Source organism: Trichomycterus rosablanca, chromosome 18 (genome assembly GCF_030014385.1).
Source record: "Trichomycterus rosablanca isolate fTriRos1 chromosome 18, fTriRos1.hap1, whole genome shotgun sequence".
Lineage (NCBI taxonomy): Eukaryota > Metazoa > Chordata > Actinopteri > Siluriformes > Trichomycteridae > Trichomycterus > Trichomycterus rosablanca.
The window spans coordinates 3,652,685-3,679,258 of record NC_086005.1 but is presented as its reverse complement, the minus strand read 5'-3'; the positions used below and the strand labels follow the sequence as shown (position 1 = coordinate 3,679,258).

Below are 26,574 nucleotides of genomic sequence, written 5' to 3'. Positions count from 1 at the left end.
ACTTGTAAATTACATGTATGTCATTGCAGTCTTGGAATTTTAAGAATTTGTTCTTTAAAATGTTATTTTACTGTGAATGATTTACTGGAAGACACGTCTTTGTCCAGGATAGTTAAATCGAATTCAGGAACTACAAAAAGTATGTTATGAATTACAAATGTCCCCAGTAAAGCAAGCGTTATATTGTAGTTGAGCTTTAAGATGCCAATTTTGGAACAGGGGCTTTTATCTTGCAGAGCAGCTTCTAAAACCATGCTGTTGTAAAGCTTGCTTGATTGTGAACAGTGTCACCCATGTTTCAGCAGCTTTTGATTCATGACAGACAAGTTTTATGAAGATTCTTTGTCATATTCTATAAGAGCAGTCCATAATGAAGCTATTTCAAGCTGATATTTAAGCTGGAAGACTCTAGATGCTTCAAACCATATTATAAAATTTTATTTGGAAACATGGAATCAGAAAGACAACCTTTAAAGTAAATAAATAATTGCATGACCCTCCCCTATCCCAAACCTGGCTTTACTGGCCCACTGTCGGCTAACTGTGTGTAATATGGGCTTGGGAAGTCCTATAGAAAACTCGCCGTATGAATTAGCCCACACTAGCCCCAAAACAACAACGACTCAAATAAGAATGCACGTAAAATTCAACAGTTTCTTCAAGCAGCAAAAAAGGATCCTGCTTCTCTATCCTGGGAAGAGAAATGGTGTCTCTCACCACATGCAAATGATTTCAGGGCAGAGGGAGGAAGTGCAAACATGACTGAGTCAACGCTGACCAAGAGGTCAAACAAATCTGTCTCTTTAAAACACACCCTGATCTGCCGAGCCCGTGTGTAAACTAGTGATTTGGCACATTACGTTGTCACCTTGTGGATCATTCATCACAAGTGGCCGAGTGACTGTACGTGCTTCAGGGACATGATTGCTCTGTGATTGTGTGTTCCAAGGTGTGTTGGGTGTGTATTAGTAAAGTGACCTGTGGACATTTCTTTTTAAGTGTTGTGCCAACAAGTTTTAAAAACTCCATATTACAGTCTGGAGATACTAAATACTCCAAATTACCACAGGAAGGAAAAATCTCAGAACCAAAATTAACTCTGTGACCCAGAATTGTTAAGAAATGTTAAAATATGTTTCAATATGTACTTGTATATAGCTGAAAAGACAATAAAGCCTCTCTTGAACTCTCATTTTATATTTCATACATCTGGATACTGATATATTGGACGAATTTCTGTTTAGAGAAAGCCAAAGGATGCCTTCAACCCACAATGTTTGCCGCCAATGGTGTCAAAATCATTAGGTCCAATTGTGTGTATGATTAGTTGACGTTGGCATCCTATAGCGTACCAGTCAATCCTTCTTCTACTTCACAAAATATAGCAATAGTTGAATTACTTGCTCTATATAGCATCTTAGTGGGAGTGATTGAATGTGTAAGTCTGTGTCACCCTGCAATGGATTCACACTTTGTCCAAGGTGTATTCCTGCCTTGTGCCAAGTGATTGTGTGTATGCAAGCATGTATTTCGTGGGGTGTAAATTCTTTTTTTGAAATATCATAATTATTATTTAATTTAATCACATATCTGACCAAAAGTATTAACACGCACCCAACATACATACTTGCATACACACAATCACATATCTGAGCGGAAGTATAGTATTCAACCCCCCACATACATATTTACTTTGACACACTTGCAACTCTCATCTCATGGTGAGGAGAGCATGGGACCTCACATCCCACAGCTCCAGTAATGAGCCGCAAAGTGTTTTAAATGACAATCCCAGTAGTTTTGACCATCGATCAAATTCAGAAGCTCACGTTACACCCAGATGTCCATAATGCACTCATCCAGGATCTGTGTTGAATATTTCATGTCAAACTGTTTTATCAGTCAATTATAGGAAACGGTTAGAACTAAAGTGGCTCTCAGATTTTCTACTTACTGACACTGGGTGATCATTAATGCTGTCACTCAAGGTCAATAAACCTTGGAAAATTTATATCACCGTCAGCACTGGAGTAAACACACGTCCCTGCGAGGTTTCAACTTCCCTTCGTAATCAATGAACTTCGAGGCACTATTCTTTTTCCCACACCATCAATATCTTTAAAGCTCTTTTTTCCTGACCTTAATACAAAACATAGACATAACCTGATCTCGTAAAAAATCATATTGAACGTGACGTGATGTCATAAATTTAACAAATAAAGTCAAGCTACCTTCTACGCCTTTTAGGTTCAACATTATGTCTTAAGTATGTCATGTGTAATTAAAATTATGTTTATTTTAAAACTGAAATTGTACAATTAGCATGTCAAATGATCACTTTTATCATTTATTCATGTTCAGTAAGAACTAAATGCTGGTCTGGTTAGTGCTGGAGCAAGTACAGTATCTACCCTGGAATCATTAGACACAACATGGGAATACACCCTGTACAAGGTGCCAGTCCATATCACTGCATCACATACTTGAATAATTAACTCCTAGACAAACATGACATGTTGGGAGGTGTGTGGAAACTGGAGTGCTAGGAGACACCTACAAGATCACAGGTAGTCACTGATGGCAAGGATCAAACCCCGGGTACTAGAGCTGCCCAACCCTTATGATTCCCTTATTCAAAAATAACACATAAAAATAAAATACTGTTTGGTTGACACGAATCAACCAAATGTTCATGGAAAATGTTTCTTACAAATTAAAAGAATTTAATTAAAATATTGTTAACAGGACTGGAAAGCAGCTCTGTATATGAATGCTGAAGCTAAAGCTAATAATTTGTATGATACCACATCAGTGTCCTCACATAAACCTACAATACAATTACACAACCTCATTAAAACATACAAAACTATATCTATATCTGTGCAGTTCAGTCGGAGGATGATGCTCTGTTTTTTATTTATTTATTCATTTATTTATTGTCTGTTTTACCAAGACTTCATCCTGGTCAGGGTCACGGTGGGTCTGATTCACTGGGTATAGTCAGAAAACATGAATTATCTTTTCTAGCACATAGAATGATTGACCTTTTATTTAAATGGTACGACTTGAGATTGGCATGACTTACTTTTGGCTGCTTTGCATGATGCTTGTACTGTTTTTGGAACGATTAGTTTGTACCTGGTACTTTCCAAGTCCCCGTCTTACCTTACTGATCATCTAAACAAAACTGAACTTCTCTTCCCTCCTGTAAAAATAGTTTACCAGACCTGGGCCTCTTAATTAGCACTGACGGCCTCAAATCAAGTGTGATGAACAACATTCAGAATGATGTTGCTCATATGATTTATAACATACCAAAGGTCAGCTATGTAAGTACTTTATTATAAACCACTGAAGTGGATTTTTGTTGTGGCCAGGATCAAGTTCTAAACTCTTTTCCTTCCTCTAGGTTATACATATTTCTTGATTTTAAGCTAAAACATGCACACCGGCACAAATCTTTAGCATCAAGGTGCATGGTTCTAATTTCTAGTAATAATAAGATTTCAATGGCAAATAAATATATGTAAATGAAAATTTGAAGTTGTATATTTAGCTCCACATAGCTGGTTTAAGGCAAGGCAAGTTTATTTGTATAGCACCTTTCATACACAGTGGCAATTCAAAGTGCTTTACATAAGGAGACAATTAAAAGCATTTAAACATTTATGAAATCTAGAACTTCAGAGAGGCTTTGAAAACATGAAAAACTAAAATAAAACTAAAAGAAAATATAGTAAAATAGTTTAAATCCAAACTTTTTACATAGCACCCTGTACCTTCCATACCCTCAAATATTATCATGCATTTAATTACCGCAATGCCACAATCTCACACTGACTAAAGAGGGATTGGTTCTCCTTTCCATAAATTCTTATGAAGTTTCTCCCAGCCCAGCTATCTTGGATCAAGACCTAGATTTCTGTAAAGCTGATTTGTAGCAGCTTTAAATTACAACAAAATTAATTTTCCCTATCTGCTACATGGTCAGGGTTGCAGAGAAACGGGGCAAACGATTAAAACAACACAATTTCCATTCACTTATTCACTCAGTACTAGGAAAGATGTTCAGCAGCTGAGCCACATTGATAGGAGGGAAGAGAAAACCAACTTATCAGGGGAAAACTGACACGAACAAGGTAAAAAACTTAAGTAAAAACATACAGACAGTAACCAGAGATGAGAATCAAACCCAGGTACTTGGACTCAACAGTTTGAACTGTTCATGTAAAAATATGGTCAAATAAGATTTGAAATGTATGTTATTTTATTTTTAAGATTTAACTTTTCACCCAACTTGTTCTGATGATTATATTAATAAAAGCATGTACACTTGTGGATTCAACCTTTTTACCATATTATATGCAGGTAGATAGGAGATGGGTAGGTATGTTCATGTAAAACCTATGTACTTTAATTTTTAATGCATTTTAAATAGGCATAGTTTAAAACCCCAGTTTCTTTAAGTGAAAATGAAAAAAAAACTCAAGTTAATTTGTTATTATCTGCTCCAATTAAAATATTATATTTGTGCATAGTGTTTTAGCGTCCCAACAAATATACATTATTAACACTGGAGCCTGCAGCAGGTGCACCAGTAGTCCCAGTACCAAGTCCACAGTTGAGAAGTTTTTGCAATGTTTTAATTGTATATAATAGTTAGTACTCACGTGTATATCACAGTTTTATCCTTAGTGCACAGTTTGTGAGTGTTTATAAGTGTTTATAACATGTTGTAAAGCAGTAATGAAGATCTTGCTGTGTTAATCCAGCGGTCAGTCCGGCTGTACACGAAGTTTTCCGATCTGAACCGATTCTCTTCACTAGCGTATAAGTGTATAATCCGTGTCCGTCCACACACACCACACCAGAATCCGATTTAAGTCTTCCGTTCTGTCTGTACTGTGTTTATTATCTGATGCTGAAGAGAATCAGAAACTGTTAACAGAGCGCCAATCTGCCAATCTCACATCCGCACGATACTTACAAACTCACTCACTCACTTACTTACACACACTCACACACACACACACACACTACTGCTGATCTCTAGAGCTCCACTCACACACACACTGACTGCTCAGCAACCGGGGAGAGGTGGGGGGGGGGGGGGGGGGGGGGGTATATACACACACACCTCAACACACACACAGTTTAAATAACATATTTAAATCACTATTTTTATTTTCTATTTAAAAAGGTTCAACCACTTTGTTTTTACAGTTAAACATTAATTCAATTAAATGAAATTAATTTCAGTGCATAAATCCTCTTCAGATCTACACACCTATTAACACATAAAGAAAAAAATGTGTATTTGTGTATTTTTAAACACCAACAAAGATAAGTTTAAAAAAGAATAATAAAACAAAGGTAGGGAAAAGTTCAGTCATTATAATTATGCTATTATGTTATTACACATTAGTAGTTATATATTATATATATATATATATATATATATATATATATATATATATATATATATATGTATATATACTGATATATATAAATATATATATATATATATATATATATATATATATATATATATATGTATATACAGTGCTGGCCAAAAGTATTGGCACCCCTGCAATTCTGTCAGATAATACTCAATTTCTTCCAGAAAATGATTGCAATTACAAATGCTTTGATATTAAAATGTTCATTTAATTTGTCTTCAATGGAAAACCACAAAAAGAATTGTCAAAAAGCCAAATTGGATATAATTCCACACCAAACATAAAAAAGGGGGTGGACAAAAGTATTGGCACCCTTTGAAAAATCATGTGATGCTTCTCTAATTTGTGTAATTAACAGCACCTGTTACTTACCTGTGGCACATAACAGGTGGTGGCAATAACTAAATCACACTTGCAGCCAGTTAAAATGGATTAAAGTTGACTCAACCTCTGTCCTGTGTCCTTGTGTGTACCACATTGAGCATGGAGAAAAGAAAGAAGACCAAAGAACTGTCTGAGGACTTGAGAAGCAAAATTGTGAGGAAGCATGGGCAATCTCAAGGCTACAAGTCCATCTCCAAAGACCTGAATGTTCCTGTGTCTACCGTGCGCAGTGTCATCAAGAAGTTTAAAGCCCATGGCACTGTGGCTAACCTCCCTAGATGTGGACGGAAAAGAAAAATTGACGAGAGATTTCAACGAAAGATTGTGCGGATGGTGGATAAAGAACCTCGACTAACATCCAAACAAGTTCAAGCTGCCCTGCAGTCCGAGGGTACAACAGTGTCAACCCGTACTATCCGTCGGCGTCTGAATGAAAAGGGACTCTATGGTAGGATACCCAGGAAGACCCCACTTCTGACCCAGAGACATAAAAAAGCCAGGCTGGAGTTTGCCAAAACTTACCTGAGAAAGCCAAAAACGTTTTGGAAGAATGTTCTCTGGTCAGATGAGACAAAAGTAGAGCTTTTTGGGAAAAGGCATCAACATAGAGTTTACAGGAAAAAAAACGAGGCCTTCAAAGAAAAGAACACGGTCCCTACAGTCAAACATGGCGGAGGTTCCCTGATGTTTTGGGGTTGCTTTGCTGCCTCTGGCACTGGACTGCTTGACCGTGTGCATGGCATTATGAAGTCTGAAGACTACCAACAAATTTTGCAGCATAATGTAGGGCCCAGTGTGAGAAAGCTGGGTCTCCCTCAGAGGTCATGGGTCTTCCAGCAGGACAATGACCCAAAACACACTTCAAAAAGCACTAGAAAATGGTTTGAGAGAAAGCACTGGAGACTTCTAAAGTGGCCAGCAATGAGTCCAGACCTGAATCCCATAGAATACCTGTGGAGAGATCTCAAAATGGCAGTTTGGAGAAGGCACCCTTCAAATCTCAGGGACCTGGAGCAGTTTGCCAAAGAAGAATGGTCTAAAATTCCAGCAGGGCATTGTAAGACACTCATTGATGGTTACCGGAAGCGGTTGTTCGCAGTTATTTTGTCTAAAGGTTGTGCTACCAAGTATTAGGCTGAGGGTGCCAATACTTTTGTCCGGCCCATTTTTGGAGTTTTGTGTAAAATGATAATTGATTTGACTTTTTTTTCATTCTCTTTTGTGTTTTTTCATTGCAAGCAAAATAAATGAAGATATTAATACCAAAGCATTTGTGATTGCAATCATTTTCTGGAAGAAATTGAGTATTATCTGACAGAATTGCAGGGGTGCCAATACTTTTGGCCAGCACTGTATATATGTCTATATACATATATGTATACATATATATATATATATATATATATATACAGTGTATCACAAAAGTGAGTACACCCCTCACATTTCTGCAGATATTTAAGTATATCTTTTCATGGGACAACACTGACAAAATGACACTTTGACACAATGAAAAGTAGTCTGTGTGCAGCTTATATAACAGTGTAAATTTATTCTTCCCTCAAAATAACTCAATATACAGCCATTAATGTCTAAACCACCGGCAACAAAAGTGAGTACACCCCTAAGAGACTACACCCCTAAATGTCCAAATTGAGCACTGCTTGTCATTTTTCCTATAAAATGTCATGTGATTTGTTAGTGTTACTAGGTCTCAGGTGTGCATAGGGAGCAGGTGTGTTCAATTTAGTAGTACAGCTCTCACACTCTCTCATACTGGCCACTGAAAGTTCCAACATGGCACCTCATGGCAAAGAACTCTCTGAGGATCTTAAAAGACGAATTGTTGCGCTACATGAAGATGGCCAAGGCTACAAGAAGATTGCCAACACCCTGAAACTGAGCTGCAGCACAGTGGCCAAGATCATCCAGCGTTTTAAAAGAGCAGGGTCCACTCAGAACAGACCTCGCGTTGGTCGTCCAAAGAAGCTGAGTGCACGTGCTCAGCGTCACATCCAACTGCTGTCTTTGAAAGATAGGCGCAGGAGTGCTGTCAGCATTGCTGCAGAGATTGAAAAGGTGGGGGGTCAGCCTGTCAGTGCTCAGACCATACGCCGCACACTACATCAAATTGGTCTGCATGGCTGTCACCCCAGAAGGAAGCCTCTTCTGAAGTCTCTACACAAGAAAGCCCGCAAACAGTTTGCTGAAGACATGTCAACAAAGGACATGGATTACTGGAACCATGTCCTATGGTCTGATGAGACCAAGATTAATTTGTTTGGTTCAGATGGTCTCAAGCATGTGTGGCGGCAATCAGGTGAGGAGTACAAAGATAAGAGTGTCATGCCTACAGTCAAGCATGGTGGTGGGAATGCCATGGTCTGGGGCTGCATGAGTGCAGCAGGTGTTGGGGTGTTACATTTCATTGAGGGACACATGAACTCCAATATGTACTGTGAAATACTGAAGCAGAGCATGATCCCCTCCCTCCGGAAACTGGGTCGCAGGGCAGTGTTCCAGCATGATAATGACCCCAAACACACCTCTAAGACGACCACTGCTTTATTGAAGAGGCTGAGGGTAAAGGTGATGGACTGGCCAAGCATGTCTCCAGACCTAAACCCAATAGAACATCTTTGGGGCATCCTCAAGCGGAAGGTGGAGGAGCACAAAGTCTCGAATATCCGCCAGTTCCGTGATGTCGTCATGGAGGAGTGGAAAAGCATTCCAGTGGCAACCTGTGAAGCTCTGGTAAACTCCATGCCCAGGAGAGTTAAGGCAGTTCTGGGAAATAATGGTGGCCACACAAAATATTGACACTTCAGGAACTTTCACTAAGGGGTGTACTCACTTTTGTTGCTGGTGGTTTAGACATTAATGGCTGTATATTGAGTTATTTTGAGGGAAGAATAAATTTACACTGTTATATAAGCTGCACACAGTCTACTTTTCATTGTGTCAAAGTGTCATTTTGTCAGTGTTCTCCCATGAAAAGATATACTTAAATATCTGCAGAAATGTGAGGGGTGTACTCACTTTTGTGATACACTGTATATATATATATATATATATATATACTGTATATACTGTATATATATATATATATAAATACACACACACGACATATAATCAGAAAGTGAATTGCTCTTAAAATCACAACTAATCTTCACCAGACAGGTTTACCTAGTGTGAGCTGACACAAACACACAGGTGGTCCCACAAACCCCAGACACCACCACACATGTGCTTTCAGATTAAAGGAACATAGGAGGAAAAAAACAGCGGTCATTTAATCAGATCTGCTAAATGACCCAGATGTTTTTCATATTTTATTTGCATATTTTATTTATCCTGGTCAGGGTCGAGGTGGATCCGGGTTACCCAGAATCGCTGGGCGCTATGTGGAAACATTGTGGGGCCTCAGATACCCTTACCCTAAGATACAGCAAATCATGCATATACTGTATGTAGACATCTGACCAGCCCAGCAATTTTATATAGTATTATTATTGTTGAACAAGTGGCCTTACGATACTAGTGCACTCCCTTAACCACTGAGCTACCACTATAATTATTATGTATAATCAGGGCCGGCGCTAGGGGGGGGCTGAGGGGGGCATTGCCCCCCCAATTTGTGTCTTTGCCCCCCCAAGCACAATGCAAGCAACGGCTATTTTTAAAATTATCTCTGAACCAATCACAAAAATGCATTTTGTTTTACAGTGTGAAGATATTTCTTTGCTTATTCCTGATTGGCTCTTTGAGTCATATAAAAATCGGCAGACTGCCCCAAACAGTTCAGTTCGGCAGTATATGTTCCGTTAGTGTGAGTGAGAGGCAGGTATACTGGTAAACACTCTTCTGAGTTTAAACTGACTTCCACATGGTCATATTTGCTTAACTGTGGTTTTTCGTTGCTTTAATGTTACTTACCTCTTACATAGGTGTTGCTTAAATTATTTTATTAGCCGTTAGCGGTTAGCGGTAATTCTTTGTTCTGAGTTCATTTTAGAATACAGGCTCAGCTAAAGCATAAATACTGCATTGTACCAGTACGTTTCATAACATCAATAAAAACTTCAATACTTTACCAGATTTTTTACCATTAAAGTGCAGTAGATAGGAAAATTTTCCTTATTTTATGTACTTTCATATTTTTTTCTTTTTCAAAATAGAAATGTGACGAATATCCCCCCCCCCCCCCCTTTTTTTTTTACAGAATTAGTATTCTTTTGTTTTCTTTATATTTTAATTTCCCAATAATATAAATATTCTCACTCATTCCTATTTCCACGTTTGAATATTCTCAGTCTGTGTGTAGGTACATTTGTCAGCTTTTACTTAAATTTGTATAAATAGAGTTGTTCTATTAGTAATGGCAATTTAATTAAGGGGGCGTATTAAAATGAAATACAATTAGATAATCTTTTTTCTCCATTTACATAATCAACATGTATTTTTTAATCATTGGGTTTTAAGTTTAAGTTCGAAAACATGCATTTTTATTTCTTTACCTCATACATCACTTTAAGCCAGTATCAATAGCTTGGCTGTCATCATTCATGCACAAATCAAGCCTTGAATATATTTCTGGCTTCAAAAACATGACTATCAACATGCCCCCTCATTAGGTTTTACTGCCCCCCCAAGCAAAGCAGTCCAGAACCGGGGCTGTGTATAATGCATAAAATATATATTACTAGCATGTATGCATTATTTATTATTTAGTTATAAGTAATATTATAAAGAATAAACACAGTTTGGTCACTTTAGACCAATTTTAGAGCCTGGAAAATGTAAATAACCTAGGTTCTTAGAACCCATGTTGTTGTGTGGCACCGAATATACCAGCTGCCACTGTGCAACCCGATGTTCATGTAATGGCAGTTTTTTACTATATTATTGTAATGGTGGAATATTGGATATGGCTACATTAGAACATCTTAAAACACCCCTGTACTATTTGATAACTGGTTCTCTCTCGTGTTTGCTTCACATGCTGGATGTTCCATAAAGAATTTTTTTGCTGTCCACCTGTCTGAGATCAACAGATATTTTACTGTATGCAGGATATGGACTCCACACGACATATAAAAGAGCCCCCTGAACATCACAGGCACATTTCTAAGACAAAACCAGGATTTACCTCGATGTAGAATCATGCAGGTAATTCCACTGTTGTACTGTTGTATAGGACTGTGGAACCTTTAGTATGGTGACATCTGCTGGAAAAGCTGTGTAATTACACGTTGGTCATTTACAAGTTCTCTCCACCGTGTTCTGGGTCAGTGTGGGTGGGGGCGGCACAGTGGCTCAGTGGAAGGTTCAGGGTTCGATCCCCAGGTGGGGCGGTCCGGGGCCCACCTGTGTGGAGTGAGGTTTGTTTGTTTGTTTGGATTTTAACGTCATGTTTTACACTTTGGTTACATTCATGACAGGAACGGTAGTTACTCATTACACAAGATTAATCAGTTCACAAGTTTATATCAAACACAGTCATGGACAATTTAGTATCTCCAATTCACCTCACTTGCATGTCTTTGGACTGTGGGAGGAAACCGGAGCACCCAGAGGAAATCCACGCAGACACGGGGAGAACATGCAAACTCCACACAGAAAGGACACAGACCGCCCCACCTGGAGATCGAACCCAGGACCTTTCACTGAGCCACTGTGCCGCCCCCACCCACACTGACCCAGAACACGGTAGAGAGAACTTGTAAATGACCAACGTGTAATTACACAGCTTTCCCAGCAGATGTCACCATACTAAAGGTTCCACAGTCCTATACAACAGTACAACAGTGGAATTACCTGCATGATTCTACATCGAGGTAAATCCTGGTTTTGTCTTAAAAATGTGCCTGTGATGCTCAGGGGGCTCTTTTATATGTCGTGTGGAGTCCATATCCTGCATACAGTAAAATATCTGTTGATCTCAGACAGGTGGAAAGCAGAAAAATTCTTTATGGAACATCCAGCATATGAAGCAAACACGAGAGAGAACCAGTTATCAAATAGTACAGGAAGGTTTTGAGATGTTCTAATGTAGGCATATCCAATATTCCACCATTGCAATAATATAGTAAAAGAAAACTGCGATTACATGAACATCAGGTTGCACAGTGGCAGCTGGTAGAGTGGGTGCCACACAACAACATGGGTTCTAAGAACCTAGGTTATTTATATATTATTTTATAGGCTCTAAAGTTGGTCTAGTGCCCAAACTGTGTTTGTTCTTTATAATATTACTTATAACTATATAATGCATACATGCTAGACCCAGGACCTTCTTGCTGTGAGGCGACAGGGCTACCCACTTAGCCACCGTGCCTTGTGTGGAGTGAGGTAAATTGGAGATACAAAATTATCCATGACTGTGTTTGATATTAAACTTGTGAACTGATGAATTATGTGTAACGAGTGACAAGAGTTTCTGTCATGAATGTATCTAAAACGTGTAAAAATATGATGTTAAAATTCTAATAAAGAAATAAATGTAGGTGGACCAAGGAACACTTGGCACAAGCTGGCAGGAAAACATCCTGGCCAATACGATAGTTGTATCAGGCAATCTAAGAACCTTATCTAGAGCAGCATGTTTAATTATTAATTATGTTTTCTGAGAGAAAATTGGAGTACCTGTCAAAAATTCACACCAACACAAGAAAGTCAGCTTAAACAAGGAAATGTTTAAAACACTTAATCATGTTATTAATACTTATACTTTTTACTTCTGTTTGTTGTTAAAATGGCATTACACTGGTGTTAGTGTATGGACAGACAGACAGAAGAAGCTCGTTCCACTCCTTGGGTGCAAGTACAGAGAAGAGCCTTGATGCTTGTCTTGCTCGAGTCCTGGGTGGAGGACCAAGCTGAGCGAGACTAGTGGCTCGGAGGTTGTGTGGTACAGAGCGGGGTTTGATTAGACCTCGAAGGTATTTTGGGGCTGATCCATTGTTGGCTTTGTAGGCGAGCATCAGTGTTTTAAACTGAATGCGTGCAGCTACATGAAGCCAGTGAAGAGAACGCAGCAGTGGGGCGATGTGGTGGTGTTTAGGTTGGTTAAAAACCAGACGAGAAGCTGCATTTGTTATAATGTTATAAATAAATATGATTTAATTTGCAAAGGGGACAACTTAATATTAATGCACGTGTACTGTAATGAAATGTCCAACTAGCTTAATGTCATGTATTCACATACTTTTGGCCATACAGTGTATATGCAAAAAAAAGAATAACAAAGGGGACAACTGCCTTTTTCGACACTGTACAATTCTACTCACAACAGCAGAACCTTTTAATTTTTAAAACAATTGCTCAACTGAAAACAGCTGCGATAACATGAACAAGGTGCAAGCATCATGTAGTTACAGCTTTTTAAACCAGACTAAAAAAAATCATTGCAAAAAATAATTTTAAAACAATATGATCACTGGCAATTATACAATATACACATCACATAAAATACACCACTTTGGATCAATACAGCACAAGGCCTTAAACAATTTGGCTTTATATTATAAATATAAATAATACTTCCTTTTGCATAGCGTAGAGTATATCTTGTACATCAGAGAATATAATTTGCATTCCATTTTGCATAAGTACACAACAGAAGGTTTGTGCATATACTGTGTATATACCATAGCTAAGTCCCAGCTTGTTACTGAACCAGGAGGGACTGGGTGGGATGATAGTTCAGTCATCAAAATCTGGAATATCATCGTAGGTATAGCCACGGTATCCTTTGGAAGCATAGTAGGCAATTCTTAAGTGGTAAAATCCAGGAAGAAATATAAGTACCCCGATGATAAGCACTGGAATCGTCCGATCTGGATTCTGAAGGAGAAAGGTAATTATAATTTTTTGTTGATATGATGTATTGATGCTGATGATGCCTAGGTAAACATACACTGACACCTAATGTGCCATTTAGTTTAGAATATCTACTTTTCATGAGTATATTATCTACTTTAGAAATAAAATTAATAATGACATCTTTATTGTACCAACTTAGGGTCCACAATATTTTTACTTCTGCACTTATTTACACTTATATTTGTGGCTTTAAGCATACGCTTGTATCTAAAGTGACTTACTATGACTGGATAAACTTTGAGCAATTGAGGTTAAGTGCCTTGCTCAGGGGCCAAACATTGGCAGATTGGCAGTGGTGGGGCTTAAAGCAGCAAACTCTTAATTACTAGTCCTTAACCTTAACTTTTGAGCTATAACTCAGAAGTATAGGGCAGCTGTAGCCTAGTGGTTATGGTACTGGACTAGTAATCAAAAGGTCGCTGGTTCAAGCCTCACCACTGCCAGGTTGCCACTGTTGGGCCCTTGAGCAAAGTCCTTAACCCTCAATTGCTTAGACAATATACTGTCACAGTACTGTAAGTCACTTTGGATAAAAGCATCTGATAAATGCCGTAAATGTAAATATAAATAACTGTCAACTCAATAGTTGATAGATCATCAGATCAGGCTGTTCCAAAACCAACCACATGAATAAAACTGTTTTTCCATTTAATTCTTAATAAAAATAATCAATTAAAAGAAAACTGAGGGTCTTAGCTGCTCGATATGTAAATATGTATAATATTGTTACTAATACAAAGACTTTTACTCACCCAAATCTACATCTAATATTTTCAAGTAAAATCCAAAGCAGCAACTACTTTTTTAAGATTTATAATTGTCCAAACAAAAATTTTTTTCAAGATGTCTTTTTGTCTATGCAAATACAGAAACAAATTTCATTTAGCAGACGCAGACACTGTTATCCAAAGCGACTTACAATTATGACTGCACACGATTTTTTTTAGTTAAAAACAGGATATTTATGACCTTTTGAGGGTTAAGAGCCTTGCTCAGGGGTCCAACAGTGGCATCTTGGTGGTAATGGGGTTTGAACCGGCAACCTTCTGATTACTGGTCCAGTACCTTAACCACTCAGTTATCACTGCAGCTCAAACAACAGTTAATGAACCAAAAGGTCATAAAGGTCATAAATATCCTGTTTTTAACTCACAGATCCTTGTTCTTTCAATTTTGTTGTAAGGTATGTAAACTTGTTTTAACTTGTATACTAATTAACCTGGGTCACATTGAAACATCTAACAGTGAACACTGACTGTTACAACATGAATATAAATATGGCAAATAGTTAAAAATATAACATATTCAGACTTTCAGATAGTGTGATGATTTAGCCTGAAGCTTAACACTTCAACCTGATTTGAAATTTAAATGACCACATTTAAATTTGTGTTGGAATGACTAGAGGAACAAATGTTAAATTGTTTTCCTTGGTAAACTTACCGCAACATGAATGTACCCAGCTAAAAGCAGAGATCCAATAATAATCAGTAAAGACCCGACCAGAAAGAGGAATGTTGCCAGAGCAATGGCTTTGTATGGCACTTTGGGTGGACTTCTCTTAAACTGTGGAACACGTTACAAGAACAATGATAAGCAGTGCTTCATATTCAATAAGTTTAAGATGATCCTGAAAGTGTTTGAGTTCTTCCTCTCACCTGCAGATCGATGTACCCTTCATCGCTGTCTGCTAGTCTGGAGTACTTCACCTTATTGTTTGGGATTGTCCCGCTGGACGTGCCACTTCTGGCAGGCATCATGGCCCTACATTACAGTGTGGCACAATAAAAGAACATTTAACACTGAGGTACAGGGGTCTTAAGGTACAGTTACACAGAAAAAAAACATTCAGGGCACAACACAGTTAGGAAATGTCAAATAAGGTTCATGTTATTCTGCATGAAATAGTGATAACATGCAAACTGTTGCAGTACCACCATATCAGGAAGTACATCTAGGACTTTCCAGGATTTATCAGATCAAACCTTTCCTTAAAACAATTCTCTATGGTTACCAAATTCACTGCATCATCGTATTATATATTGTAACAGCGTGCATTAGCACTTAAGGTAAAAGTCAGTGACAAAAGCATTACAGTTATTTATTTAAAACATCCAAAAGCCACAAAAGGACATTTAAAAACTGTACATCTTGAGCTTCACAAAGCTAGACTTTGAGGGCTGCTGTTTAAAAACCTTTTGTATCCATGGCCAGTACATACAGAGAGCACAAACCCTGGACTTATGAGCAGTGGAAAAAACCTAATATGGTCTGAAATGTTGACTTTTCCTAGGTCTTTTGTTTAAAAAATTGGCAAATTATCCCTTCAAACAACATCTGATGTACAAAGTCTGGAGTACTTCACCTTATTGTCACCGTATTGGGATTGCCCCACTGAATGACCCTACATACAGTAGGGTGTATGTAGGCATGCAGGCATCATGACCCTACAATACAGTGATAACATGCAAACTGTTGCAGTACCATCATACCAGGAAGTACATCTTGTACATTTCAGGATTTATAACCACTAAAGTTTAAAAAAAAAACTGTACATCATGAGCTTCACAAAGCTAGACTTTTTGGGCTGCCTTTCAAAAACTGTTTGTATCAGTAGCCAGTATATACACCGACCAGGCATAACATTATGACCACTAACACGTGAAGTGAATAACACTGATTATCTCTTCATCACGGCACCTGTTTATCCTCAAAGTTGATTTTAGAAGCAGGAAAAATGGACGAGCGTGAGGATTTGAGCGAGTTTGACGAGGGCCAGATTGTGATGGCTAGACGACTGGGTCAGAGCATCTCCAAAACTGCAGCTCTTGTGGGGTGTTCCCGGTCTGCAGTGGTCAGTATCTATTAAAAGTGGTCCAAGGAAGGAACAGTGGTAAACCGGCGACAGGGTTCCTTTGATGCACATGGGGAGCAAAGGCTGGTCCGATCCAACAGACGAGCTACTGTAGGTTAAACTGCTGAAGAAGTTCATGCTGGTTCTGATAGAAAGGTGTCACAATACACAGAGCATCACAGTTTGTTGCGTATGGGGCAGCAAAAGGTGGTCATAATGTAATGCCTGATCTGTGTACAAACCCTGGACTTATGTGCAGTGGAAAATAACTAATATGGTCTAATATGTTGGCATCATATATTGTGTCCTTTTGGGGGGGCAAGCAAAGCTGATAGTACTCAAAACCTTCATTATATACATGCTGAAATTTAAACTTTTTAGATTCTATGTACTTATGACAGTAGAATAAGCCACAGACATGTAAAACATACCGTGATATACCGTGAAACCGCCAGAATCATATCGCCCAGCCCTACCACAAACCATTCAAAACTTGATCTAATTTCATTTTGTCCAAACTGTTAATATTAATTAATACTCATATTAATAATACTTTTTAATGCATATTATAGCTGCAGTTATTTTAATTATCTATGAAACCTTGGTTAACGTTTTAAGGAATGCACGAATGTGTTTATATTCACATTTAAAACCCATTTAAACAGTAACATCTGTGGACTGGGTGCAAATCCTGAACAACTACGTATTATCAACACAACCTAGCTAATGCACTGCGACTGTTACTAGTCAACAGCGGTCATTTGCGTTACTAAACCAGCGATAAACAATTATTAAAATGATATAAATGATATAAATGATATATAGTTACTAACGTCCTTTTGTCGAGGCTGCCGTAGAACGGTTAGGTTGTTTAATTACAGAGATGATAACATTGTAGCTAACAGGCTAATAAGCTAATAACATTGTTTACTTCCTGGATTCCGACATGAAAGCGTCCAGGGGGAATTTTTTCTTTTCCCACCCACTTTCGCTTAAAACCCACATAACTTTCGTCCTATGCGGTAGCTGTCGTTAAACTATGAGATAATAGTTCACTTTTCTTTATTTATTTTTATTTATTAGGATTGTAAGGAATGTTTTACACACTTTGGTTACATTCATGACAGAAACGGTAGTTATTCGTTACACAAGATTCATCCATTCACAAGTTTATTCCCAGTCAAACACAGTCAAGGACAATTTAGTATCTCCAGTTCACCTCCCTTGCACTCTTTGGACTGTGGGAGGAAACTGGAGCAGACAAGGGAGAACATGCAAATTCCACACAGAAAGGACCCAGATCGCCCCACCTGGGAATCGAACCCAGGATCTTCTTGCTGTGAGGCGACAGTGCTACCCACCGAGCCACTGTGCCGCCCTGGTCACATTTACATTTTACACGTTTACATTTACATTTGTGGCGTTTATCAGACACTTTTATTCAAAGCTGTTATGACTGAAAACAGTTTTGAGCAATCAGGGGTTAAGGGTCTTGCTCAGGGTCTTGCTCAGGGACCCAACAATGGCAACTGTGCAGTAGTGGAGCTTGAACCAGCAACCTTCTGATTACTAGTCCAGTACCTTAACCACTGAGATACCACTGTCCACTGAGCTACCACTTTTACTGTCCCATACGAAACTGGTCATCGTGAGTTTGGTTTGTGGTCATTAAAGCCACAGTATAACCCGTTCACCGGCGGCCGATCTAGTGCTGCTGCGACAGCTAACGAAAAATATCTGTTAGTGATCTTAAAAAATCAATATCTGTTACATTAAATTAAATAATTCAAAGTATCATGCCTAATTTTATATAACAGAAGGCGTTGTCATGTGTACTCATTGTCAGATTATACTGTATGGTACGATTCTGAATCTGTACAGACAGACCTGTGAATACACTGTCATGTTCACATTATCACAAAAACAAATCGTCAGAATAGAGGCAATATGTCTAAATAAAACACAATTTAAAACACAAAAGAAAAATATTTTGCGACCAGCGATTTTTGATTTCAGCTCTGATTTTTTACAGTGTCAGTGTGTTCAGTATGACCGAATCCACCAATAGGAGGATCATTTAAATTACCCACTTAAATTCTGACATTAATTATACCAACATGTTATTTTATCTGAGCCATTTCACAGTGGCATATCTGATGCTAACAATTGGGAAATTTGTCCTTTAAAAAAATAGACATTCCATGTTACCATGAATAGTTCAAAATTTCACTTTTTAATTCATGTTTTATTTAGTCATAGTATTGCCATCATGCCAGTGTGTTTTTGTGATAGATAATGTGATATTATGGTGTTTGCAAGTCTGTCGTTAAAGAATCTTGTTTGATTTGACTTTCAGTACATGTAAAAATCGAACATTGAATAATTTTATATAAAGTTACAGGTAATGATTTTATAACAAACTGAAATCAAACAGTGTAAACCTGGTTAGGAGTTTGGGGTATTGGTGTTTTTGTTTATATTAAATGTATATATTTGTAATGTTGTTTTTCCCCAAAATATTTTTCATTTCCGGAGTGCACTGAAAAGTTTCAGCTTTATCTTTTTTGTCTCCTTCTCTTAAAGTCTCTTAAAATGTCCATATACAGTGTATCACAAAAGTGAGTACACCCCTCACATTTCTGCAGATATTTAAGTATATCTTTTCATGGGACAACACTGACAAAATGACACTTTGACACAATGAAAAGTAGTCTGTGTGCAGCTTATATAACAGTGTAAATTTATTCTTCCCTCAAAATAACTCAATATACAGCCATTAATGTCTAAACCACCGGCAACAAAAGTGAGTACACCCCTAAGAGACTACACCCCTAAATGTCCAAATTGAGCACTGCTTGTCATTTTCCCTCCAAAATGTCATGTGATTTGTTAGTGTTACTAGGTCTCAGGTGTGCATATGGAGCAGGTGTGTTCAATTTAGTAGTACAGCTCTCACACTCTCTCATACTGGTCACTGAAAGTTCCAACATGGCACCTCATGGCAAAGAACTCTCTGAGGATCTTAAAAGACGAATTGTTGCGCTACATGAAGATGGCCAAGGCTACAAGAAGATTGCCAACACCCTGAAACTAAGCTGCAGCACAGTGGCCAAGATCATCCAGCATTTTAAAAGAGCAGGGTCCACTCAGAACAGACCTCGCGTTGGTCGTCCAAAGAAGCTGAGTGCACGTGCTCAGCGTCACATCCAACTGCTGTCTTTGAAAGATAGGCGCAGGAGTGCTGTCAGCATTGCTGCAGAGATTGAAAAGGTGGGGGGTCAGCCTGTCAGTGCTCAGACCATACGCCGCACACTACATCAAATTGGTCTGCATGGCTGTCACCCCAGAAGGAAGCCTCTTCTGAAGTCTCTACACAAGAAAGCCCGCAAACAGTTTGCTGAAGACATGTCAACAAAGGACATGGATTACTGGAACCATGTCCTATGGTCTGATGAGACCAAGATTCATTTGTTTGGTTCAGATGGTCTCAAGCATGTGTGGCAGCAATCAGGTGAGGAGTACAAAGATAAGTGTGTCATGCCTACAGTCAAGCATGGTGGTGGGAATGCCATGGTCTGGGGCTGCATGAGTGCAGCAGGTGTTGGGGAGTTACATTTCATTGAGAGACACATGAACTCCAATATGTACTGTGAAATACTGAAGCAGAGCATGATCCCCTCCCTCCGGAAACTGGGTCGCAGGGCAGTGTTCCAGCATGATAATGACCCCAAACACACCTCTAAGACGACCACTGCTTTATTGAAGAGGCTGAGGGTAAAGGTGATGGACTGGCCAAGCATGTCTCCAGACCTAAACCCAATAGAACATCTTTGGGGCATCCTCAAGCGGAAGGTGGAGGAGCGCAAAGTCTCGTATATCCGCCAGCTCCGTGATGTCGTCATGGAGGAGTGGAAAAGCATTCCAGTGGCAACCTGTGAAGCTCTGGTAAACTCCATGCCCAGGAGAGTTAAAGCAGTTCTGGGAAATAATGGTGGCCACACAAAATATTGACACTTCAGGAACTTTCACTAAGGGGTGTACTCACTTTTGTTGCCGGTGGTTTAGACATTAATGGCTGTATATTGAGTTATTTTGAGGGAAGAATAAATTTACACTGTTATATAAGCTGCACACAGACTACTTTTCATTGTGTCAAAGTGTCATTTTGTCAGTGTTGTCCAATGAAAAGATATACTTAAATATCTGCAGAAATGTGAGGGGTGTACTCACTTTTGTGATACACTGTATATTGTGTATTTCACTCAATACTGCATTGTGTGGTGTGGGTACAACTTTCACAGGCACACCACTATTGCTGGGATTTTGTACAATAATAGGCTATATATGGGAAAGGATGACATTTGATAATTTCAGCAAAAATGAAGCCAAATGCAATGTTTTGCATGTTGACATAACAATGTGTTTCTTCCTGTTTTACAGGAAATTGCAGGACCATGATGGATTTCCCAGCTGTTCAAGAGATCCAGCAGTTAGCCCCAGATTTGCCCACACCTTTATTATTCTCTGTTTAAACTTCAGAGCTGAGATCAGTTCTCACTTTTACTTCAGACTGAATACAGACTGAGAAGGACAGAGCCAAAACAAAAATGTTTCATACAGAGAAAAATCTTTCAATTTCAGTAGACCTGGATATCTACCCAAACTGCACCTCTAAACTGCCATCACTGAGTCAAGTGAACCCCACAAAAGTGGTCATTATGGTGTTTGTTGGCATATTCTTTGTTTTGTTTGGCTTACTGGGCAATGTCCTGGTCATTTTGGCTGTAGTGCGACATCGTCACCTGCATTCAGTCCCGCACTACTTGATTGCCAACCTGGCCGTGGCCGATCTCCTGCTAAGCTTTACAGTTGTGCCATTTTACGCCTCTTTGGAGTTGCTGGACTGCTGGGTTTGGGGCCAGAGGCTGTGTGACATGTGGTTATCACTTGATGTGCTCTGCTGCACCGCCTCCATCTTCACCCTCTGTGTCATCTCTGTGGATCGCTGGATGGCCATCAGCAACCCACTGAGGTACCCATCTCGGGTAACAACTAAGCATGCACTGGGGGCTGTGCTGGCTGTGTGGGTGTTATCAGCTGCCATTTCAGTAGGGCCACTGTTTGGCTGGAAAAAGCTGAAGCCTGACAATGACACTTTAGTGTGTAAAGTGAATCAAGACATAGGCTATGTCATCTTCTCCAATACCTGCTCTTTCTATGTGCCTCTCCTTGTAATATTAGTCATGTACTGTAAAGTGTATGTGGTGGCACAGAAGCAAATGAGGAGTATAAGGAAGGGTCTCTGGCATGGCAATGTAAAGGACAGGGAAATGCACCACAGTGGCAATGTCACACAACTTCAGGCTAAAGATTCTTGTGGAAATGAAGAATATCTTACTGGAAAATGTCACTCATATGGAATCCAAAATAGGTTGAGAAAGTTTTCACGTGAGATGAAAGCAGCAAAGACTCTTGCCGTGGTGGTAGGCTGCTTTGTCCTTTGCTGGCTTCCCTTCTTCCTCCTGCTGCCCATCAGTGAGTACAAAACAGCTACATTTTTACCAGACCATAAATGCCCATATCAACACAAAATTGATTAATTTCATCATTATTTATTAATAATGCATGGTCACAGGTTTTCTTTCCAGTAGATAAATCTTTTCATCTTGCTCTCCTAACCCAATATTAACGGGTAACTGGACCAGCACATTTATACTCAGCATATTTATACATGCAGCAGAGCTTGGTTGGTTGTTAACTGCCTAATTGTGTGTATGCATAACTGAATGCATAACACTTAACAAGTACTAATGTTTTCCCATCATTTTCGATTTCATTTTCTTTTATTTTTTTACAATAATATAGAGGAAAATTCTGATATGATATTTTTTATTATGCATCCCAGTTCTTCTGGTACAGTTTAGTCACATGTAGTTCTTGACTAGTTATACTGACTGTATAAAGCCATTTTTTCTTCTCCTGCATAGGCTCCTTCTCTGAAAATCACAGCTCTCTGGATCAAGCGTTATCGATCTCGGCCTGGTTTTGTTACTTCAACAGCTGCCTTAACCCCATCATCTACCCCTGCTTCAGCAAGGACTTTAGAAAAGCTTTCATCAATTTCCTCAATTTTTTTGCCTTTACAGATTAATCTTCTCCTATTGTTTGTCAGTATCTCCTTCCACACAAGCAGATCACCAGCCAACCTACAAGCACTGAAACTCACCACATCTCTGTGGACATAAATATAGAACAAACAGTGTAGGACTGCACTGTTATGTATGTTGTTAAACATAACTGTTATAATAAATAGGTATTTAGAATATATTATAAAAATGTATATTAGAAAGATTTTTATTTCTTTCTTTATTTCGTTCTCTTACTCTTTTAAGTTAGGTGAAATGTTCACATACGTATTTGCCATCTTTTGTATTTCATTTAACACTGCATGGTAGGGTGTGTGGTGCCGATACAAGTTTATCAGGCTCACCAGGATTGCTGGGATTTTTAACATCTAACAAGAGTTTCCATAAATACAAGTTGTGAGAAACAGTGTTGTGTGGACACATAGTAATTATTTAGAATACATTTTAAAAACTGCAAAAATAAAGTACTTTTAATCGACCTAAGATGTTGTTAAAGTAGTATTCAGAATACAGCTTCTTTGTAATTTCAGTAGAATACATTTTAAATTCCTAATACCTTTAAACATATGGAAGCAAATATAATTTTAATGAAGTTTATTATTCAGTCAGATGCCTACACAGACATAAAGAGATTCCTGTTTATAAATAAATACGTTTAATTCTTAAGACAGTTTGAAAACAAAATTTAGTTTCATTAGTTACACTCCCTTTTTGGTTATATGCCCGAATACCTAACTCTTGAGTTCATGACACTGACATAATAGTGAATAATATTCAGCATAGCATTATTTGCTTTTAAATGTAGTGACACCCACTGAACATTTAATGCATTTTACATAAATGATGTCAATAAGTATGGTTATTTCACTATTAAATTTACATACATATATCTTTATCTTGATTCTCTTAAAATAATGTCATGAACTGTAGATGGGGAATTCCCAATATTCCGTTCAACCAAACTTTGAGAAACCTTCTGAAGCTGTTTATTTTCTGAAGTGTTTTTCTGCAAAGTAGCAAAACCTGGCCTAGGCTTGTTGTTAAAGGAGTAAGCCTTTCCTTTAGTACCCAAGCATGGCAGTCTCTCCGGTTACTTATTCACCTGTTTACATGTGTCAAGTTCTTCATCATTCTAGAAACTTCTCAGAAGTACATGTCCTAAAATTTTCGCAGTGTGTTGTGAATTAGGAGCTAAAAATGACATCTGTTGTAATATTCGTTTTAGCCTGTAACCTGCACAATTAATTTTATTTACAAATCACCGCTTTCTGTTTTCACTTGCATTTTACTGTCCTAATCTTTTTGCAATTGTTTGTAAATTTGTTATGCCTTGTTTTAAGTTTCGTTTTCTTGTTACTGCAGCATTTCTTGTTTATCAAGGTGCAGTGGACCTATTTTTAGAACATAGACATAACAAATCATTTATTATTACGTTCTGCAAAATATATACGGTTTAAACACACCAAAGAGCCAACAAACACAACAAATAAATATACACCACAGCACCAGAAAAAAGAAAAATATATTGTGAGCAAATAACATAATTCACTTTTCCTGATGATTTGGTACAGTCCAACTTTCCGCCTTTATAAACGCTGCTGTAGATCAGTGAGTCAGCTGATGCAGGTGCAGGTAGTCTAAGTCTAAGCTCTTCCTTTGCAGCAGAAGAGTAAGTAGTCTTACAAACTAAAATAACTTATTCTGTAGACTTGTTTTTCTTTGAAGTGCTTGATTATATAGATTATTTTACTTTGAGTTCTGACTCCTTAGATTGTCAAGACTTTATTATAACTGTCTATTAATACAATTAACTAAAACATTAACTAAAACTATTAACTAAAACAAATCTTTAATATAATGTGTGTGTGTGTGTGTGTGTGTGTGTGACTGGTGACCTGCCCAGGGTGTTTCCTACCTTTTGCCCAGTGAATTGGACCCACCGCGACCCTGATTTTGATAAAGCGGAGGTAAAACAGACACTGAATGAATCAATGAATGAAAATCTTCAATATTTAGTGTTAAATTATCACAACCCATGTTTCGAGGTTTTTTATGCTTGTTTTTATGTGTATAGTAACGTTATTTTACCTAAATTCATGTCGGGGTAGGTTAAGTAAACTTTCACCTTCATTTCAGTACATTTTTAAAACAAAATTGACACTTTTACTGAGATAATTTTCCACCGATTCTTTCGTCACTTGATGTATTATCATTACATAATGTATTTTTTTTTGTTGTTGAAAGGGAAAAGTAATACGTTGTCTTTCTAATGTGAGCGAAACAGATTAACAGGAAGAGGCTGCGTCCCAAATCGCTTACTATAGTGTGCATTAACGAGTGTACTTGTAGTTGTGTTGGTTCTAAAGTGACACACTACTTAGTTGATTGAGTTTGGTTTAAAAAACTGGATCAGTGGCTGAGCTAAATGTAGTGGAACAACTAATGCTAAGTTCACACTACACGACTTTAAAAATTGTTCAGATCGTTGTAAAGTTCACACTAAACAACTTCCAACTCTAGGAGTTTTTAACTAGATTTCAATTTTAAGAATAAGGGTGTTGTGCACAGCTTCAGCAACTTCAGAGGCATAAAGGTGTTTGGGGTGACAGAGGAGGATGCTCAGGACAGGGCAAGACGAATGATCCACTGTGGTGACCCCTAACGGGAACAGCCGAAAGAAGAACAAGATTTGAATCTCTTTAGCATTTTGTGTTGTCTAATATAGAAAGCAGTTTTATAATCTGAAACATATATGTGTAACAAATTGTAAAGGAAGCAAATACTTTTTCACAGTGCTGTATCTCCACAATATCAGTTTTTCTCACTAACCCTACTCACTCATTATTTTTTGCTCATGCAAGTTCACTTTTTCTAGTTACCTTTTACACAAAATAATTTTAATAAATTATATACATTACACAAAGAAAACCTGAATGAAAATACAACACATTTTGTAAAGCATAATTTTACTTATTTTAATGGACAAAAATACAAGACCTGTATTACTCTTGTGGATGTTGCACCACCTTCTAGCAACAATAATGTAAACTAAACTCTTTCTATTATTTGTCTGAAAAAAGGTTTCACAACTTTTTCACATCAAAGACTTATTGTCCAAACCCGCACTGTCCGAACCCTGTTTTCTTTTTCCACCCATTTAGGTGTCGTTTTGATTTGTACACCCATTTTCAGTTCTTCTTTTATGTTAATGTGATAGTCCTGTGCCTTTTTCCACGCTTTCTTCTTTAGTCCCTGTTTGTTTCCACAGCATTGAGCATTACTTTGTTCCTGACCACAGCTTTGTTAGATCTTGACCATGTTCTTGGAACACAGCCTTGTATTTCGACAACGAACATTGTCTTGTTTGTCCTGTTTGCACATTGATCAACCTTGTTTTTGGCCTTGTCTTTGGATCTACCCTTGATTGTAAATCTGTCTGATCTTTTAAATAAACTGTGATCTGCATCCTGTTTGCTTCCTTGCATCGCTGTAACAGTTAAATATCATATCAGAATTGGTTGGCATATGGTGGCCATATTGTTTACAAATTTCAAAAAATAAATAAAATAAATATTTATTTATAAATAAATAAAATTCAGATCATGTTAATTTTTTCTCTCAGACTAAAACCTGTTAGAAGAGGTATAACAAAAAACCTTATGATTATTCCTATAATGAAACAAATACGTTGCTGTAATAATATAATAATGGTAATTGTGTTTTTATTTTTATGAAATCTACAGGGTTAAGTAAAATGTAATTAAAATTTTATGATTTTACACTGAAAATGGAGTCTTCAGAGGAAAAGGTAAGCATTAATTATAAGGTTCTATAGCTCTTCTTGTGTAGA

General features: G+C 37.9%; 2 protein-coding genes across 3 annotated transcripts; one reads left to right on the top strand and one right to left on the bottom strand.

Annotated features, from left to right (window-relative positions):
- Window positions 1-13,021: 13,021 nt before the first annotated feature.
- On the bottom strand, window positions 13,022-17,519 carry tmem230a (transmembrane protein 230a). 2 transcript variants are annotated; one of them, XM_063014091.1, is made up of 4 exons: window positions 17,412-17,519; window positions 15,383-15,488; window positions 15,168-15,290; window positions 13,022-13,685 (listed from the first exon to the last, which is right to left on the bottom strand). In XM_063014091.1, the coding sequence occupies exons 2-4, from the start codon at window positions 15,482-15,484 to the stop codon at window positions 13,545-13,547; spliced, it is 366 nt and encodes a 121-aa protein (XP_062870161.1). In that variant the 5' UTR covers window positions 15,485-15,488; window positions 17,412-17,519; the 3' UTR covers window positions 13,022-13,544. The 2 variants fall into 2 exon arrangements, with proteins under 2 accessions (XP_062870161.1, XP_062870162.1); XM_063014092.1 differs by lacking the exon at window positions 17,412-17,519 and adding an exon at window positions 16,090-16,148.
- Window positions 17,520-21,185: 3,666 nt separating this feature from the next.
- On the top strand, window positions 21,186-22,729 carry LOC134332872 (alpha-1A adrenergic receptor-like). The gene is made up of 2 exons (XM_063014703.1): window positions 21,186-22,113; window positions 22,566-22,729. The coding sequence occupies exons 1-2, from the start codon at window positions 21,186-21,188 to the stop codon at window positions 22,727-22,729; spliced, it is 1,092 nt and encodes a 363-aa protein (XP_062870773.1).
- The last annotated feature ends 3,845 nt before the right edge of the window (window positions 22,730-26,574 follow it).